At 33.4% G+C, this 20,474-nt stretch overlaps 1 protein-coding gene across 1 annotated transcript; it reads right to left on the bottom strand.

Moving 5' to 3' along the window:
• Nucleotides 1-329: 329 nt before the first annotated feature.
• Nucleotides 330-9,480, bottom strand: LOC121248448 (O-glucosyltransferase rumi homolog). Its single transcript, XM_041146919.1, has 6 exons — nt 9,169-9,480; nt 7,701-8,290; nt 6,994-7,186; nt 1,608-1,672; nt 1,213-1,423; nt 330-916 (listed from the first exon to the last, which is right to left on the bottom strand). The coding sequence occupies exons 1-6, from the start codon at nt 9,355-9,357 to the stop codon at nt 554-556; spliced, it is 1,611 nt and encodes a 536-aa protein (XP_041002853.1). The 5' UTR covers nt 9,358-9,480; the 3' UTR covers nt 330-553.
• Nucleotides 9,481-20,474: the final 10,994 nt, after the last annotated feature.

The following is a 20,474-nucleotide window of genomic DNA, read 5'->3' as shown; positions in this document are numbered from 1 at the left end:
TGTATCACATCTTACTTAGTGGAATAAAAGTGAGACAGTAGTATGGTGTATAGAATTTTCCTTTTGCATAATTGTGAATATATACACAAATTGTTCATATCATTTTTTGAGTCATCCAGATGTCAAATGTTCAGATGTGATTTCTGAAAAGAATAATGCTAGATACAGTCATATAAAAGCTGCGCACTACTTTTGAAAGAGTGAGATTCATCATTAGAAACAGGAAATTCTAAAATCTTAGCTACAGTAATCCTATTTACAGCTTCCCTCCCACCTTGAACCAGACAGCGCACGCCACTGTGATGACGATGATCAATAGAAACAGGAAATTCTGAAATCTTAGCTACTCATATAGATGTTTTTATTCTTAATGCACTCCTTTTTCTGTTGATATATCATATCATCCGAGATAGGACATACATGTAATTGAGCAGTGAAGGAATCCTAAATATACATAAATACCTGACCGAATTCTTTATATATATATATATATATATATATATATATATATATATATAATTACGTATACCTGGAAATTGAAAAAAGAAACCTCCTAGGTCTGCTTAGTTTTATTTTCCCAAAAATTCTTCTCCCATAATTCCACTCGTTTTATCGAGTTTTCCTTTCTCTTCAGAAAGGCATGAAGAGAAGGCGGATCATATGGAGGAGGCATAGTGCATGGGCTTGAGTATGTGGGACCTTTTACCATTGATTCCATAAAGAATTTCTTCTGCAATCCTTGTGCCGGGCAAGCCATGGTCTCTGCACAGAGCTCAACAGCATTTCTAGGTCTAATGGGCTTGAATGTTAATAGCTTAGCATACTCATTCAAAAGATGAAACATGTAATCATAGACATATTCCATTTTCAAATCCTCTTGAATGAATTCACTTGCGGCCTTCCCAATTCCTTGCGCCTGAATAATCAAAGAAACATAAATGAATAAGCTGTGAAATATGCAACCAAAATTCAGTTCAGCTTTTGTTCCTTTTTTCTAGTTCTTTCGTTGTTACTGTATCTTTGGCATGCCCCTTGATTCTATGCACTTGAGGCCTCAAGTGAACTTGGGACAAGACAATAACGGGTGTCACTTTAGGAATTAGAAATTAGTTTGATATTTGAATGCTACTAAGCTTCGAAATAATGACTTCAATCAGGCATGAGAGCTCCAAAACTAAGTAGTCTGCTCAACAAGCCTAAACATAAAATTACCTTTTGCTTGTGGCTGTTGCCCCAGTCAACGGCAAACTTAATAGACTTGCACTTATCATCATCCCTCACTGGCCAGTAGTGGTGCACAGGCATCAAACCTCTCGTGAAGAAATCATAATAGTGGGGCTTTACCAGTAAGGTAACAGAATCGCAAGCAAGAATGTACTTTTCACTGACAGACCAGGCAGACCCCTCAATGTAGATCTTATACCTGCATACATCATGACAGGAAGAAATCAAAATTTCTAATTCACAATGCAGAGTAAATGAAAAGAGACGATATAGTGAGCATGGAATAAAGTAATCAAGATATATGGAACAGAATAGATACGAAAATTAAAAACAGATGCCTGCATGCTCAAAAAGCAGAAAGGAGGTGACAATCAAAATCTCACCTATGCATGCACTGGCTGCCCAAGTCTGATTGCTTGTACCCTTGCTGTGATTCTCGGGACCAATCCTGCAAGAGGATTCCTATGCATCATACCAGTTACTCATAGAGGAAAGATTACTGCACTAACCAACATTACTTGGAAAAGCTTACTAACATGTTACTGAAAAACACGAAGGCACAAGGAAAAGGAAAAGAACAAAAACATGACAATGAAAAATTTTTCCTTTATATGGTGAGCATAAAATGCCATTCATATTTCTTAAGAGGGTAACTATTCGTTAGGCTCCCACCTGCACCCTAAAGGTTCATGTGGGAGTCAACGACTCCACACCTATAGAAGAGAGAGATAGAAATCATGCACTATAAAAGGGCAAAAAAAAAAAAAAAAAAAAGTAGGGGTGGGTAGCGAGGCGGGAGTCCGTTAGATGCGGGGGGTGGGTGGCCGGCATCTGACCCCCAAGGCGAGGGTGGGGGCGGGATAGGGGTGACTCCCGCCCAGCCCCGTATTATAAATATATATATAAGTATATATATAAAAAAAAAATAACCCAGGCATGAAACGACGTGCCTGGGTTTTTTTTTTAAATATATCAATAACAGGCATCATTTCATTTTTTGTATAGAATCCCCCCCACCCCCCGGCGCCGCGAGGTCACCCTCCTGAGTCCCACTCACCCAAAAGCTCTCTCTCTCTCTCTCTCTCTCTCTCTCTCTATACATCATTTTTTGTATAGAATCCCCCCCCGCCCCCATTCAATGGGGCTGAGCACCCCGTCCGTTAGATGCAGGGGGTGGGTGGCTGGCATCTGACCCCCAAGGCGGGGGTTGGGGGCGGGATAGGGGTGACCCCCGCCCAGCCCCGTATTATAAATATATATATATATATATATAAGTAATATATCTATATAAAAAAAACTAACCCAGGCATGAAACGACGTGCCTGGGTTTTTTTTAAATATACCCATAACAGGCGTCGTTTCATATTTTGTATAGAATCCCCCCCCCCCCTCGGGCGAGGTCACCCTCTCGAGTCCCACTCACCCAAAAGCTCTCTCTCTCTCTCGCCAGTCGCCGCGCTCTGTGTCTTGCTCCGTTGCTCGCCGTCATCGTAGCCGTCGCCTCAACCTTCCTTGACTCCTCCTTCATCTCCGTCGCCAAAGGTAAGAAACCCTAAATCTACTACAATTTTTTGTGATATTTATTTTATGGAATGTAGATTGGAGGAAGGATGGGGTTCAATCGGAGATGGAGGATAAGATTTTGTGAATTGCGTGCTGTGGAGACTTGATTGTGCATGTGGTTCACTGGTTTGAATGGTTGATGTTTGATCTGTACAGTGTGTTCGTGTGTGAATCTCTCTGTGATTGGTTTATTTTTTCATTTTTTTCGAAATTTAGGGGTTCCAATCTGAAACCCTAAATTAATTTAGGGGTTCCAAGTATTTTAGGGGTTTCAAGGATTGGAACCCCTAAATTATTTTAGGGTTTCGGATTGGAACCTTAAATTAGGGTTCCAATCCTCAGTTTTGAGGTGGAAAATTTCACCTCAATATGTTTAGTTTTGACACACTAAACACTAAAAAAGAAAAATTTCTGTGAAATACAAAGTTATAAAATTTTGAATAAACTTTTCAACGTCACCAAGTTTCCCTTCATCTAATGTATAGATCAAGATATATTTCCGTTTTAACTTTGACTAGTTTTTTCCCAAAAACCAACATACATAAACTAGAATCTTTCAAGTCCTGTATCGAATTCATCACCAACTTATCCCTTAACACTGAATATTTTAACACAAGAACATATTTTGACACGTGAATTTGCCAACACAAAAATAAAAGATAACAATCAACGTACGTATTCAAATTATCGATCTAATTTGTTTTAGTTTCAAAAGCGTAGTCAAAACATGATTTGGTTGTGTTTTTAATTGAGTGTTTTTTTTATATACTTTCACATTCTTATATTTTTATGTAAAAATTCTTTATAACTTTATAACCCATTTTAATTGGGTATTTAATTTTTTTTATGTTTGCTGTTTTTAATTTTGGTATTTCATTTTTTTTATGTTTGATGTTTGATCTTCCAACTTCCAATATATATGTTAATGCTTGGATGTTAATTGTTTGGCATGTTGTTATGTTTGCTTTAATTTTATATTTCTTGTTTGCTCGAGTTAATGGATATACTAGCAGATTCTAGTGCGAGCTCTCCTTTCCATGCCCAGGATACCCCTACACCTACCCCTACGGCACTAAGCCTAACAAGAAACATGTTTCTATAGTTTGGGCTCATTTCACCAAATTAAAGGGTGGTGACCTCAATAACCCCTAAGCCAAGTGTTAACCATTGTGGAAAAATCTATGAATGCCACTATAAGAAATATAGCACCTCACAATTAAAGATGCACTTAGAAGACCAATGTAAAAAAAGTCCAATATTAAGATCATTACAAGAGAAGAGCTAATCTAGGCTAGAAATTGGACTTCAAAAAATGGCGAATGGGACTAGTGGGGATGCAACTTTAAGGAGATTTACTAAGTATGATCCCGATGAGTGTAGAAGACACCTAGCTCGTATGGTCATCATGGACGAGCTACATTTTCAAGTTGTTGATGGGAAAGAGTTTTAAGCGTTTGCTCGCTACTTGGAACCAAGATTTAATATTCATTCTCGCCATACGGTGGCAAAGATGTAAAAAAATATTTTTGGTATGAAAAATAGAAGTTGAATGGTGAATTGGCCAGTCAATTTGTTTGTCTTACCACTGATATTTGGAAATCAATCTAAAATTTTAATTATATGACTTTAACTATGCATTTTATTGATTGTAATTGGACATTACATAAGAAAATTATAAAATTTTGTCAAATCACCGATCATAAGGGTGAGACAATTGGGAAGGTCTTAAATGCCGCAATAAAGGAGTAGGGGTTGACCCGAGTTCTTACAGTCACAATTGATAATGCCTCGTCTAATGATGTCGCATTGGGACATCTGACAACTTATCTTAGAGAGGCAAATAAGACAATCTTGGGTGGTGAGTGTCTGCATGTGAGATGTGCGGCACATATTCTTAATATTATTGTTACTGATGGTTTGAGGGATCTTCATGACTCGATTGCTCGGGTCAGGACTGCTGTGAGATGGGTGAGATCTTCTCCTATGAAGTTTGAGAAATTCAAGATTGCTTCAAGGTTTACGAGCCTAACGTCCAAGAAGTGCCTTTGTACTGATATGTCTATATGATGGAACTCAACATTTTTTATGTTGAAGGCGGCCCAAGAATATAGGCTAGCATTTGCACTATTGGGTGATGAAGACATCCAATATGTTAAATATTTTGATGATCATGAGGGATTGGGGAAACCCGTAGATAATGATTGAGAAATTGTATCTATTTTTATAGAGTTTTTGAGGTTTTTTTTATGAGATTATCATGACTATATCTGGAACTTTATACCCTACATCTCATCAATGCTGTCAACAAATATGTAAGGTAAAAGAAGAATTAGATGACATGGTCGCGTGTGGTCACATTAGGCTGCTGGAGATGACATTGGTTATGAGGTCAAAGTATGACAAGTATTGGGAAGATTTTACTAGGGCTAATATTTTGTTATATGCAGCTGTCGTCCTTGACCCGAGATTTAAGGTGGATGGCATGGTATTTAGATTGGGCCTTGTGTACGGGCAAGCATGGGCAAAGCTTATTGCAACAAGAGTTCGGGAAACCCTTAGTAGATTAGTTTATGAGTTTACTGTCCTGCGAGGTGGTAATATTGCGGCACCTACACTTACCCCCACCAGTTCAAGAAGTCGATAGTGAGAAAAGACGTAGATTGGACTGGAGTGAGAGGTTTGAGTAGACCCCCTTAATGCAGAGTTATGTAGAGGTTCAATCAAAAATAGACAGATACTTAGCAGCGGAGGTAATACCATTTTCACGAGACTTCGATATATTAAGTTGGTGGAAGGTGAATGCCGTGAAGTATCCCATCCTTAGAGAGAGCCTGCAGTCTTTTGGTCATCCCTTTTAGTACCGTAGCCTTAGAGTTGGCCTTTAGCACCGAAAGGGGTGTATCGGATTCATTTCGGAGTTCACTAGCTCCTACCACTGTGGAAGCTTTGATTTGCATGCATAATTGGATCAAGGGAACTCCAATTTATGTTCCGGATGTTCTCGAGTATGAGGAGGCCAACATCGAGGAGGAGGGTGGTGATCAGCCTGGATCTGGTATTTATTTTAATTTCATTTTCTAATTTATTTATTTTCATTTAATTGATATTCATTAATTTCATTTCAAATTTTATTGTTATAGTGATGCATGAGACGGCGTCTACGGCTACCTCCGATACAATATGACTCTGTATTGGGCCCACCATTGCTATGGTTTGCATAATTTGTCCTTTATTTATTTTTTGCATTTATAATTTTATATCATATTTTAGTATCTAATTATTTTGCTTGTATGTTTTTTAGCTTTTATATTCTCAATATACATATGCCGAATCCTAGATTTCTAATGACCGATCTATGCTCATCTACCTCATCTTCATCTCAATTCCCAATTGCCCAATCCCAATCTACTTTTAATATTTTGTATTTTAATATTTTTAAACTTTTGTTTCATTTTATAACTTTATAATTCTAATTTGTTTTATTTTTAACTTACTAATATTCCAGATTTTATAACTTATTAATGTTTATGATCTTGATTTCCAGTGTCACAGCAGTCGACACAACTCACCACTCAGTGAACTCACCGCCACAGCGCCATCCCAAATTGATCAAAATTAAAAGTTGAGTTATAATTGTTACAATTAAGTGTAATATTGCTACAATAGTTAATAGTACAATTTGTAATATTTAATATTTTTAGAGGAGTTTGTAATATTGTAATAGTTTAAATTTATTTGTTATCTTAGTCTTAATTTGTATAATTGTAAATTGTAATTTGTAATAGTTTGGTGCCTTAGTGATGATCATTACTTAATTAGTTAATAGTTAAAATTTAGTATATAGTTAATAGTTCTATCTATATATATGTATATATTTTTTTCAATTTTTAAATATATTTATTTTTTTTAATTAAATTATGGGCCCAAAGTGGCCAAAAAATAAATTTTGGGCCTAAAGTGGCCCAAAAATAAATTCTGGTCCATTTAAGGCCCAACAAAATGAGCTGGGCCGAAAGCCCAGTAGGGGGGTGGACGAATGGGAGTCCACCCCCACATCCCGGCGAATGGATGGGGTACCTCGCCCCGTAGGGTACAGACCCCCTAAAAAAAAGTATATATTCTAATTTCCAATCATAAGTACAAATTCCGTTTTTCTTTGGGTGCATGAATAGAAGAAAATCGAAAGGAATTAAATAGGAATTTTACCTGAGCATATACACGAGCATTCCAATCCTGAGTGGCCGAGACATTACATTTGATGAGCTCTTGCCTCGTTACAGCAACCGCAGGATTACCCTTCCAGTAAGCATATGGTTCCCTATCCATCCATCTTTTCCTGCCGTTTCCTTCTTTCAGGTCTTTCAACAAATTCTCCCATGGCTTTATATTGATCTCAGGCCTACACAACACACAACGGTACATGTCATGCATGGACTAACGAGGTTGGTGAGACAAAACAGAGAACCTTTCTCCAGAAACGTTCCCTTCCTCCTCCAATTAAGACTTAAGAACATCCTGGACGTAGGCCTAAGTAAAATTGGGATAAGAAATATGAGAGAGTTTTTTGGCTCAACCATATATTTCTTCCTCACACTGGTACGTTTGGAATTCAAAATCATCCCAATCCATCTCAACTCATCATTATAACTTTTTCAAATTTCAATATAAAATATAATAAATAATTCAACTTTTTCAAATCTTAAAATAATAATAATATTAAAAAATAATATTTTAACAATATTTTATCATCTCAATTCAACTCAACTCAGTTCAATATCCAAACGCAACCTCAATGTTCATACCTCTCCGCCAAACATGACCTTAATGCTTTTAAACTTAATAGTTCGAAAAAACATCTACGTGTAAATGTATATTATATATAAATTACTAAGGGAGGGAAAAACAGATCATACCATCCCCAAAAGGACCAATCAGGGAAAACAATGTCAAGTGTGCTATCATCCCCACAGTAGCGAAAGAGCGGGGGCGGGCCCGTGGAATTGGGCCCTTGATAGTCCATTGTCTTAATGACAGGCCAGTCCACGCAGTCAAACATCAGCTCCAAGTCTGGCACTTTCCCTGGGTACCTCCGTAGCAACTGTAGGATCCCCCACAGGGTAAAAACATCTCTCGTCTGAAACGCCTTATGATATTTCTCCACGTAAACCCTGCCCTTCAGTATCACCAGCCTAAAATTGGCCGTCTCTTTAGCTCTTTCCACCATGTCCCTCGTGATCCCCGTGAGGGCCCAGGGCCGTAAATCTTCATGAATCCAACGGAAGTATTCTGGACACGTGGGGGCCGATGAAGGGTTTGGATTTTCTTCAAGATCGAAGGTGGTGGTGGGGTAGTTTGAAGAACAGGTTCGTGTGCGGTTGTAGGGTGCGCAGTCGAGTGGGATCTCGATTTGCTTGAAGGGCTTTATGGTGATATCAAGGTTTTTTTGAGGGTATGAGTGGGATGAAGATAGTTTAGGTTTCGAAGCTAAATTGCCACCTACACCCTGTGACAGAGCACAATGTCCAAAAAGTCAATAGTGTCGAATACTTAAGAGTTAATCCGAAATAAATATAGTTGCCCATAAGAAACGAAACAAACAAAAGTGAAAAGGTCACAATACCGATTTCCAACAACGACGCAAATTATTAAATAACGACAAATACTTGTGCCGTTTTCATTACTGTGGAGGTGCCACCGTCGCTAACATGTTGCACTTTCAACTAGCATCGAAGATAATAAAAAAATGGTAATAGATCAAATCTACAAAAATGTCTATTCCTGTTCTTGTCGAGCTGGCGGCTGTTTTTCGAACAAAACCTTCGAGTTAGATCAAAATTTATTATATATATATATATATATATATAGTATCTCTTGAAGAATTTAAATAAACATTAATTAATAAGTGTTCTAGAGTTCTAGATTTTTAGAATTCTAAGATCTCCCACGAGGTCATATGTGGTACGACGAAAGACACTTGGCTGTGTATACAATTTCCTGCTTGCTGGAAGATAGATTTGGTACAGTGGTTGACCGACACTTATGCCGGCTGTTACGCCTAAAGCGTTTCACACGTTTACAATCTCCTCGTCTTAACATTTTGTTAGAAGAACCAAACGTGTCGTTTGGACTTAGTTTGAGTCAAGTAAAGATGTTTTGAGTGTCGTTTCATCCAGGTAAAAAAAAAACTAAGTTCGCCATTGCTTCTTCCAGAGTAGTCAAAAGTTTTTTTTTTTAAAAAAATAAAAAATAAAATTGCATGATATTCAGGCCAGTTTGCCTGTACAAACTAATTATCGCAGCGGCAAGATCACTCACAGAATAACGAAAAGTATAATCGATAACAACACGAATTGAGCAACATCAGGGATTACGAGCGCTTACATTGCCGTCGAAGAAGCGCGTGGAAAGAAACGCGCCGACGAGGAGAAAGATGATGAAGAGGAAGATACCGGAGGATCTACCAGGTGATTTCATTAATGGTAGCCAGATCGTAGCTTCGAAACGACGATAAAGCACCGATTCGTGGCAGAAATACCTCTGAAACCGCTGCTGAAAATTGTACTTTCTCATATTCTATTTAACTATAATTTCTGACAGCCGCGACGGTGGCCAAACCGGTTTCAGCTTTTTTCAAGGGTCCTAGCCCCTTTTGGGCTATTTTCCTCTACTAGGTTCCTCAATCTTCGGCTGATCGAAGCCTTTCTTTAGCAAGGGAAAGGAGGAATAGAAATAAGATAAAGATTTGAGGTACAGTAGCACTGAGAACAACAGAAAAATGGAGAAGAGAGAGACTTTGGAGAACACACAGAAAGAACGAAAAAAGTAAAGAAACGACGAGAGACGGAGAAAGTGGGGGCTGCAAAACGATAGAACATAGAAGAGTGAGGTCCAAAGTCCAGACTGTAGAAAGGTGACCTTTTAGAGGTGGAATCTCGTGAGTACGTTGCTTTTTCTTTACGAAGGAGATGTTTTGTTTTTTATTTTTCTTTTTTGTTTTTTTTACTTTAGTAGAGATTGTCGAAGATAAAGAAGCCTCACTTTTCAGTTGTCTATGATGGAGGACAAAAAGAGGAAAAGGGCAAAGGTGTAAATACAACTCTGTTATTTCAGGCTTCAGCAGTTTGATGTTTGATCTTTTGCTCCAATATGGGTCGTGTGGTGGATCTTTCACAACGTTTGTGTGGTGGATCTTTCACAACGTTTTCATTTTCTAATTTGATGGAGAACGGATTTGCTTCGTTAGCACTCTTTTCTTTTTATAATTCTTTACTATTTATCTCATCTTATTTTATTTAATTATTATAATTTTTTTAAATTTTTATATAAAATAAAATAAATAATTTAATTTTTTTAAATCTCAAATTAAAAAATAATATTAAAAAAATATATTCTTATAATATTTTATTAAATTTTTAACTTTCGTCTTAATTTATCTTATCTTACATCATTACGAAAACAAACAAGCATTTTTTTTTTCTAAGGTACGAGCGGAAAGTAGTTGAAGGAATTGAAATACCTGGTCAAAGAAAGGCACTGGCATTTGTTCAGAAAGTCTAACATTTCCTCCCACGTTTACATTGTTAGAATTTAGAAATATGAAGTCTGAAAATATAGATTCTTAGAGATTTAACCCATCTTTGAAAATTAATAGAAATCTTATATGATTGTTTGACTTATTTTTAGGCAGCTTATAGAAATTATTTATCTTTTCCAAAATATCCATTATGTATTCACTTCAAATATATAAAATTGTTTAGTACCAAACATTTAAAGGTTAAATAAAACTTATAGGAATAAAAACTACACACAACCTTGTTTTTTCTTTTATTTTTGAAATATTCAACTATATATCTTGTTCGAAAAATTTTATTTGTTTATTATTTGGTACCAATCAAAACATATTCTTTTACTTTTTGTTATGGAAAAATGATTTTTACTTTTATATATAGATTTTAAAAATGATCACAATAGAAAATAAATACTAACATAAATCGAGATTTATGTGTAACATATGGCGTGGATAATAACAACAAAAATATATGTAAAAGTTAAAGTTACAGCTTTAGTTTTTTGTATAAATATAATTTATATAATTAAAGAAAATTTGTCGAGGATATTTTTGTCCATTTAAAATAAAAAGGGAACGTGGATTCCTACCTTTAGATTCAATATTCCAGGCCTAGAAAGAATCCAAATTCGAAATATGTATGCATTAACCTACAGCTGCAGTATACTTGATGTGTTGCGGTAAAAAAAAATTAAATAAATAAAAAATAATATGAAATATGTTGTGAGCTGTAGGCTGATGTATAGCAAGCTTCATCCAAATTTTTTCAGCTCTTCCATGCAAAATAATTTTTTTAGAATTCACAAAAAATTTTAAAAAGTTACCCACGTTCAAAGGTCTTGGCTGTTTAGAAATACTCTCAAATATTTTTAGATTATTATATTATTATTCATAAACAGTTCACTACTATTTGCTATTAGATCACTTAGAAAGGTATATTCATCCCTCATTAGGCTGGACCCGGTCCACCTCGCTAAGGCCCAATGACCAAACAAGCCCAACAGATGGCAAATGAGAAGAAGTCTCAAATCATCTCAATTCATTTTAACTTATCATTATAATTTTTTTAAATTTCAATACAAAATATAATAAACAATTCAATTTTTTTAAATTTTAAAATAATAATAATATTAAAAAATAATATTTTATTATTTCAACTCAATTCAATTTAACTCAATTCAACATCTAAACATAACTTTAAAAAGATGGGATAACTTTTACTCCGTCAAGCCTCAGCCCGGATAATTTGCATTGAGCCACGTATGAATCGCAAATAAGAAATCTTGGCGAGAGAATTTATCCCTGACAAGGTACTCAGAAAAAGATCGCACTTCATCACCTATCACAGGAGACATTACCTAAGGGACAGGAGGGAGTAGCCAAATTAAATGTTAAATGTAATGGCATGGCGCCCAACTCAGTTGGCAGACAACCTTGGCACAGAGGAAACAGACATCCACTAAGGAGAGGGGATATATAAAACTTAATTACAGGTAAAATTCGAACTCAAGTATCCATCAAATCAATAAACTGTGTCATCCACCCATTGAGAGTACTCACGTTTCTTGTATTGCATGATTGAGTTTGTCGGCTGGGGTGCGAAATACGCCCTTAACATCATTATTATTCACAATTAATAAACTTTTAACATCCGAACTTGGCTTATAATAGAATTCGATGATTTTGTTAAAAAAAAAAAAAAAGTAGAAGCTGCGGTACATTAACGATAGTCAATGGACTTTTAACTAATGTTTTAAATACTGTACTAGATGGTATATCGATCAAAGTATTGAAATGAAATATTTTAATATAAGTATCGTTTTATGTACCGTTTCGAAATAGTCGATATATGAATAAATTATATATATAAATATATATAACAATTATATTCTAAAATAATATATAAATACATACATATATATAAATTATAAATAATCTAATCTAAATTAGGAGTCAAAAAATGAACTTGTAGTTTAAAAAAATAAAAAAAAAATAAAGGTCGAAATATCGACCTGTACAGGCTGAAATTTAGACCGATACAGGTCGAAATTTAGGTCGAAACGGCCGGTACTGACCGGTACGGTCGGTATTTAAATTGATATGAAATACAAGTAATATCTGTACTGACCCAATAATCAATACGACAAATTTCGACCGTATCGATCCGTAAAAAACGATTTTTAAAACTTTACTTCCAACAAAATTATACTTTTAACTCTATAAAATAAAAGCTGGCAGAGGAAATTGTATAGGCCCTTACTTTTTTGTCAATTGCCTTTCCCGTTACGGCACGCTCCCCATTTTTTATTTTATTTTTTATAAACAGGAGCGAAAAACCTGGTTCTCGTTAACTACCTCTGGCTATATTTTTTTTTTTACAAAATAAAATTAAGATGACGAGAGAATGCGGCGGAGATCTTAACAAAACTTTTATGCTATGTAAGCGTAAAATATCAAAATTAAAAATAAAAGACTCAATAAATTGAATCCCAACCCTAATTTCATAGCTGACGTAATAATAAACAGCTAAGAGTACTAATATTAGTTTATCTATATACATCTTTAAAATCACATATTTAAAGATTAATTTTACAGATCAAGAAAAACTCTCACATTAGATTATACATATTTGAATCAAATAATAATAAAATATTATTATTTTTAATTTTTTTCTTAAAATTATTGTTTTTTATATATTTTACAATTAGCACTATATGGTCAAAAATACAAATTCCATATATCAAAATCATCTTATGCAAATTTCACAAAATTGATTTTAATGAGTAGAAGAGAGAAAAAACAATAATAATAATGTTTGGAGAGTGAATAGTATTTCTAGCTATGTAAAAATTTAAAGATGCATAAGCTAATGTAGATAAATTTAAAGACATATTATACAAATATGAAAATGAAGATAGAATCTAAATTAATTTTAAGTTAAATGACATAATGACATTAATTGATTGTATCAATGAGTTATAAAAGAATTGTGAAAAATTTATAAGTATATTATTACATTTAAAAAAAAAACTATTTTTACAACTCTCTTTTAAATAGTTGACATTTATGTCAAATTCGAGCTTCAAATAAGAAATTGTAGTATTATTTATGAAGTGGATCATCACATTAGTTGATTGTAAAAAGATGTATAAATATCATTATTTCTTTATAGAAATTGTTAAACTTATTTAATTTGAATTTAAAATCTTATGTAAATGTCTTCCATTTAAAACATAATTATTAAAGATATTGTATATATATCATTACTCTTCGGTTCAATGCATACACGATAGAATAAATATATATAATTTTTATTCGTCATTTAGATCTCAAACAAAAGATCCATGTCCTACAATACCTATTTACATCCATCTTCGACTCACTCTAAGTAATATGATTTCTATGAAATTCTAATACCAAATGGAGTTAAGGGACCAAAATGGGGATTTCCATAATAAAACTTTGGCCGAAAGTTTACAGACACAATAAAAAGGTAAATCATGTCCTTCAACTCTTATCCCCGCCGATTCTAGTGATAATATTATATTATATATATACACTCATTAAGGTACCTAAGAGAATTAGAGCATTGACAATGACTTATGCATCTTCAAATTGCTCTACATTAAAATCAATGTTCAAAAGATGTGATTTTGCATATGCATATAGATAAACTAATGCTAGTGCTCGTGGTGGACTCAATAAGGTTTGACCAAAATTTAACTAGAGAATTTATTTTTATAAATTTAGTTAGTCACTTTTCAACAAAATTAAATAACAGACTTTTCAAATCTATCATTATTATATTAAAATATTGATTTTGACATTTTCATTTATTTTAATTCTAATTGTAATTTAAATATTTATTTTTTATTAAAAAAATACACACTAATTTTCTAACATTTATATTATTCCTTACTGATAAATAATAATGAATTCTTCTTTATCTTGTAAGGTGTAGTTTAACAAACCAAATTTAACTATATAAACTATATGGATGGTGTAGTTTACCAACCGGTTTACTAATATAATTTTTCGTAGTTCTATTATTTACTCAATAATGTAACGAGTCTTGTTAAAAAAAATGCAACGCCTGCAATGGCACACCGCCAATACAAGAAAATAAAAAGTAATGAATTTTCTTTTATCTTTTTTTCTTGCATGGAAGGAACAACATACAGCTAAAAGAGAATTATTTATAGTGAAAATAATATTTAGTCTGCCCAAGAGGCTGGGTAGATTTGGCGAGTGAATAATGTTTGGGCAAAAATTATTATTCATTTATTGAGTCTATTATTGTGAATTTTTATGTAACTTAGCTAAACTTTGACCAAAATTTGGCTAAGTTGAATCCACTACTAGTACTCTAAAATGCGTTTTTTTTTTCGTTTTTGGTTTTTCATCATACATCTTTTTTATATCCTTAAATATTTTTTAATAAAAATTCACAATATCATTAAAAAATACTTACTTCGTATTGCTCTGGTCCCAGAGATTCGAAGAGTTAACTCTTGTAACCCAAAATCATCTTTGATAACATATTTATATACTCCAAATTCTCCATAAAATATAAATTCATTTATTCAAAACCAAAAATATATGTTCATCCATCAAGACTGGAGGCACCAAAGAATTACCTTAATGAAATAAATTATAATCTCCGCAACGACTCAGGAATATCTATGAGTCAAAATTTCAAAATAACATAAAATAATTTCTTTAGTAAATAAAACTCTCCAATAAATACTTATACCCTTTAGCACTTCCAGCTGATGCATCAAAATTATCTAAAAAATATTGTGGAGATAAGGGGTGAGTTATCAACAACTCAGTAAGCAAAAAACATATACTAGTATATAAATATAAGCATTTACAGAGTTTAGGATGCAGAACAAACTATTTTAATTTTCATAATGTAAAATCAGAATATGTTATCAAAAATATCAGAACGAAAATTCAAAAAATATTCTTATTAAAAATTCATTTGGCACAGCATTACTGAAACATCACATTAGAATAGAATTCCATATTTAACACTCGTAGTAAGGTTATGCAAACCTCGACGGCCAAAAATAAGCTCATGTTACCTAAAATCATCTTAAATAACAATTATATATACTCCAGAGACTCCATAAAAATATTAACTTATTTGTTCAACACAAATATCTATGTTCCTCCACATGGATACCAAAGAAATACCTCAATAAGATAAATTAAAATTTCCACAAAAACTCAGGAATATCCATGACTCAAAATACCATAATAACATCAAATAATAAATCTACTAAATAGGACTCTCCAATTAATACTTGTTCTCTTTGGCACTTATTCCTCTACAATCATCAAACATTACTAACACTTCTTATTCCTGACTTCTAGCTGAAGTATCAAAATTATCTGAAAATATTGTGGAGATAAGAGATAAGTTATCAACAACTCAGTAAGCAGAGAACATATACTAATATGTAAATATGAGCATTTACAGAGTTCAGAATACAGAACAAAATATTTTTATTTTTAGAATGCAGAATCAAAACATGTTATCAAAAATATTAAGTGAAAGTTAAAAAATGTTCTAATTCAAAATTCATTTAGCATAGCATAACTGAAAACATTATATCATAACATTACTTCATGTTTAGCTTCCGTGGTAGAGTTCTGCAAAGCTCGTCGGCCAACCGAGTAGAAACTGAACGTGAATCTTCCCCTTATTATTCTTTGAGCCCCGAGTGTGCATACATGAAAGATCACACAGAAAACCACTTTGCTTCCAAAGTGGGTGCACCAGAAATAGAAAAGTTGGTACCAATCCTAACAAGGGCCACAGTTTTACACCCATGGTAAGATCAAAACAGAACAGAAACAGAATGTCATACTAAAACTTTTTAGAAATCACATCATATCATATCAGAGTACATAATATCTTCAGAATACAACACAATAAGATCAAATATAATTTATGCACAGAATTTCATATTCTCTATCTTTTGCACAGTCAATAAATAAAATGCCAAAATAGCACATTTCTACACTAATCATGCCAGAAAATACTTTATTCTTATACAGAATTTCATGAGTAGCGTAGAATAAATAACTGAGGTTGTTTCAAATTTTGTTTCATAACAAAACATGCATATTTTTCTAAAATTGACATCAATTCATTTCTTTCATGTAAAGTGTAGCCTAGGAACTTCGCTTACCTGAACTTTTTAATTTTTCAGAAAATTTTCTCAACAAAGCCAAAAAATTAATCGTCAACTATAAAATAGTCATGTAACTTCCGTAAATTTTTAATCAAACACGTACTTCGATATTCAAATTTCAAACTTGAAATAATAAATTAACCTATTATAATTTCTCAAAACCTAAAATTTTCATAACCTTAAAATACCATCACTTCCCAAGTTCATCAATATTCACTTACTTCTTCCAATTATTTAAGCTCTAACTTATTTATTACGGGAATCTAGCTATAAAAATATAATACCAAGTTTTATAATTTAAAATCGTAAATATTTTCCGTTAAACAACTTTTTAGACTAATTTAAAGTGAACTGGAACCTACTTAAAAAATAACACGAGTTTTCCTACAATTTGACTTAGAAACTCGACTACACATATCCGCACAATTTGTAAATGATACATATCCAACAAACTCGACTCCACTTGGCTAAGGTTCATTTATGCCCGAGTCAACTCATTAGGTCGACTCGATTAAAACTCATTCATATATTGATAAATATATACATGCACCTATGTTTAGCTAATAATATAAGCATACCACTTTTGTAATTAAATATATAATATGTAATCTAATTACTTATGTTTATATAATGAATGTATTTCATAGGTATATTTTTTAATTTGTATAATAATTAGTTGATAAAATTTAATAATTTTATATACTAATATGTGGAAACCATATATGAAATAGATATTTGCTATCATATTAAGTATATGTATTAATAATATATATAGGCATACAATATATTGTTATTTTGAATAAATATCAACTAGTTAGATATTAATTATTTATAAATTTTTTAAAATTTTATAATTCAATAGAGGTTCTATTTGTTAGTTGTATAAATTAAATATTAGATCTTTTTTTTATTTAATTTATTAATTATTAAATTTTATTCAAAAAATAAAAAGATAAACAATTTGAGCTCGAGCTTGGCTCGACTCGAACTTGTTTGTGGGACGAGCTTGACCTCGAGCTCGAATTGAGAGTTTAGCTTATCGAGTTGAGTTCAAACAAAGAATAAAAAAACTCTCAAGCTCGGGCTCGAGCTCGAGCTCGAGTATTTTGAGTTGAGCTGAGTTCGACAAGCTAAAAACTAGCTCGGCTTGGCTCGATTACGGCCCTACTCTCATACTTCGACTTATAACTTAGAGGGTAAAGTTGTAATAAACTAAAACTAGGCTTCCCTACTATCTTTACATAGAATGAGCTTTACGTTAAAATATATAACATATTTTAGTTTGCAAGGAGATCATCACTACATCCAAGGTAGTCGTGCGATAGAGACTCATCGCGAGAGGAGTCGCAATGGAGTTGGGCGAGTGGAAGGTGGCTAACTCGCGACAGAACATTGAGAGAGAGAGAGAGAGAGAGAGAGAGAGAGGGAAAGCAACAAAAGACCGTGGCGCACGTCGTGAGCTTACCGAGAGGGAGAGCAGTGGCTTGGGATGGCGTGAGGTGCCCAGCAGTACTTTCTGTGCAGGTGGCGACGTCGTGGTGGGTGCTGACGATGTGTCTCATGGTGGGGAATACTTTCCCTATTTCGGAGTGTAAAAACAGAGCCCTTCACATCCAAAGCTTATTGGTGGCTGGGCACAATGGCTCAGGACGGAGCTAGGGCAGCACATGGGTGAAAAAGGCAAGCAGTTCTCTAGTGCACCACAACATAAAGGTTCTACCGTGTAGGGGAGGTGGTTATCGTGGCTTGGTTTCTTTCTGGACGTGGACTGGAGGTTGTTGGTACGCGAGAACTAGATGGCTCGCGTGGAGGAGTTTGGCAGTTGGCTACCTTTAGGTGGTGCAGGAAGGTTGGTATGGGTGCATAGGTTTGGTTCCCATGGTAGTTCACGATAGAGGGAGCGACTTCGTTTATTGTCTAGGTGTTGCTGCTAGTGTTCTGGTCGTGGCCTGGGGGAAAGAATTTGTGAAGGCGAATCTTCTATAGAGAGAGTTGATGAATGCAGTGCGTCAACCCTAGACTAGAGGAAGGAACATCAGTATGGGGTCTAACGTGTACGTGTTCTATATATATAGAGACTGTTGCCGTGAATGTAGAGAGAGAGACGTGCATGGGCGTGGAGACGTGCATGGTGTGGAGACTGAACCTTGGTTCTCACATGCTTGGGTTTTGGGCATACAAGGTTTGGGCTTTTTTAGTGAATTATAGGCCTCAACTCAATCTCTAAAAATAATACAACTTGTTCCATAAATTTTTTGGCCCAATTTCCACTTAGCCCATTAAAAGATTTTAATCTAATTATCACGCCCCATAAAAAAGATTCCACTTAATCCAAAAATATTTAGTGATTTTAACTTAAGTAGCAAGCTTAATAAAAATTCAATACCTGCCAAAATAAAAAATTTGAGTTCGTAATATTTTCCAAAAATTACCCATTAGGCTCAAATGGGCTTTCCATACATATAAATCCAAAATTTTTTATAATATGAGCTTGGTGTTGGGTCCGGATGCTACATACTTAATTACAAAGTAAAAAAAAAAAAAAAAAAAATCAAATGTTCGAACCCAAAATGGGAACCCGAAGCATTTTTCATTTCAGATTGTTCCTTTCCATCCCATGTTACTCTGCCATTGAGTTAGCTGCATGCCCAATCAAAATTGTCAGAATTAATATGATGTTATAGTTTTGGTTGGTCCATTAGTTATTGGAGGTTTCTTTACATAGGAACTTTACGAATTTGGTTAGAAAGGGAAAGCCCATGTATTTCAGAAATAACTTCTCAAATAGTGGTTCATTTATTATGTGGGCTTATATATATATATATATATATATATATATATATATATATATGTAAGGAAATGCATAATCTAGCTATATCTGAACATTACATTATATATAATATTTACCTTATGAAGTGAAATTCTCTCCAATTCGCTATCCAGATTGAATGATAAAACCTATAGAGAGATAAAAATATTAACACGCAAAAATCAAAATACCAGATTTATTTTTATTTTTATTTTTATTTATTTTTGTGACGCTTTGATATAGTGTGGACTATTAGTGAAATGCACAGTAATATAACAAAAATTACAATGAATAACATTCAAATGAAACCAGGACCGAGATACGAAAATCTCGCTCTCTTAAAGAAAATTCAAACTCTCTATGGTATACAAAATTTTAATTTAACTGGTGCATCAAACCTTCTTTTGACTTATCTCTTCTAGAATACAACAAGTCAACTGATCGTCGTAACTCAAACCTACTGATATGCACAAGTGCTTGAAATCAAAGCTCAACTAAAAGAACACCACTCTTTTGCCTAAAAAATACTCTCAAAATCTAATTCAAAATTCCATTTTCTATTGATTTTGCTCTAATTCGTACCGAAAGAAAAAACGCCAGAATGGAAAGGAGACTGTAAAATGGCAATAGGGAATTAATGAGAATAAAAGCAACCAACTTTTTAATACCCCTTAAACACCCATATATATATATATATATATATATATATTTTTTTTTTTTAGAATTGAGATGATGAGTAACATTAATATTTTTTTTTTAAAAGTTCAAAAATAAAAAAAAAAAAATTCAAACGGCTATATTATTTTTCCGTATCCATTAAGAGTAAGTAAACGTATAAAGATTTTATTGTTGCTCGGTTAATTCACTTTGAAATGTATAACTCGTTTGTTTTCCCAACCATTCTTATATCATTTCATCTAATCATTATAACTTTTTTAAATTCACACACAAAATAAAATAAACAATTCAAATTTTTCAAATTTTAAAACAAAAATAATATTACAAAAATATATTTTAATAGTATTTTATTTAACTTTCAACTTTTATCTTAACTCATTTCATCTCATCTGTAAAAACAAATGAGGTAAATCTTCCTTGACAAAACATC

The sequence above is a fragment of the Juglans microcarpa x Juglans regia genome, chromosome 2D, assembly GCF_004785595.1.
Source record: "Juglans microcarpa x Juglans regia isolate MS1-56 chromosome 2D, Jm3101_v1.0, whole genome shotgun sequence".
In the NCBI taxonomy this organism is placed as follows: domain Eukaryota; kingdom Viridiplantae; phylum Streptophyta; class Magnoliopsida; order Fagales; family Juglandaceae; genus Juglans; species Juglans microcarpa x Juglans regia.
This window is presented reverse-complemented; position numbering and strand designations above follow the sequence as displayed.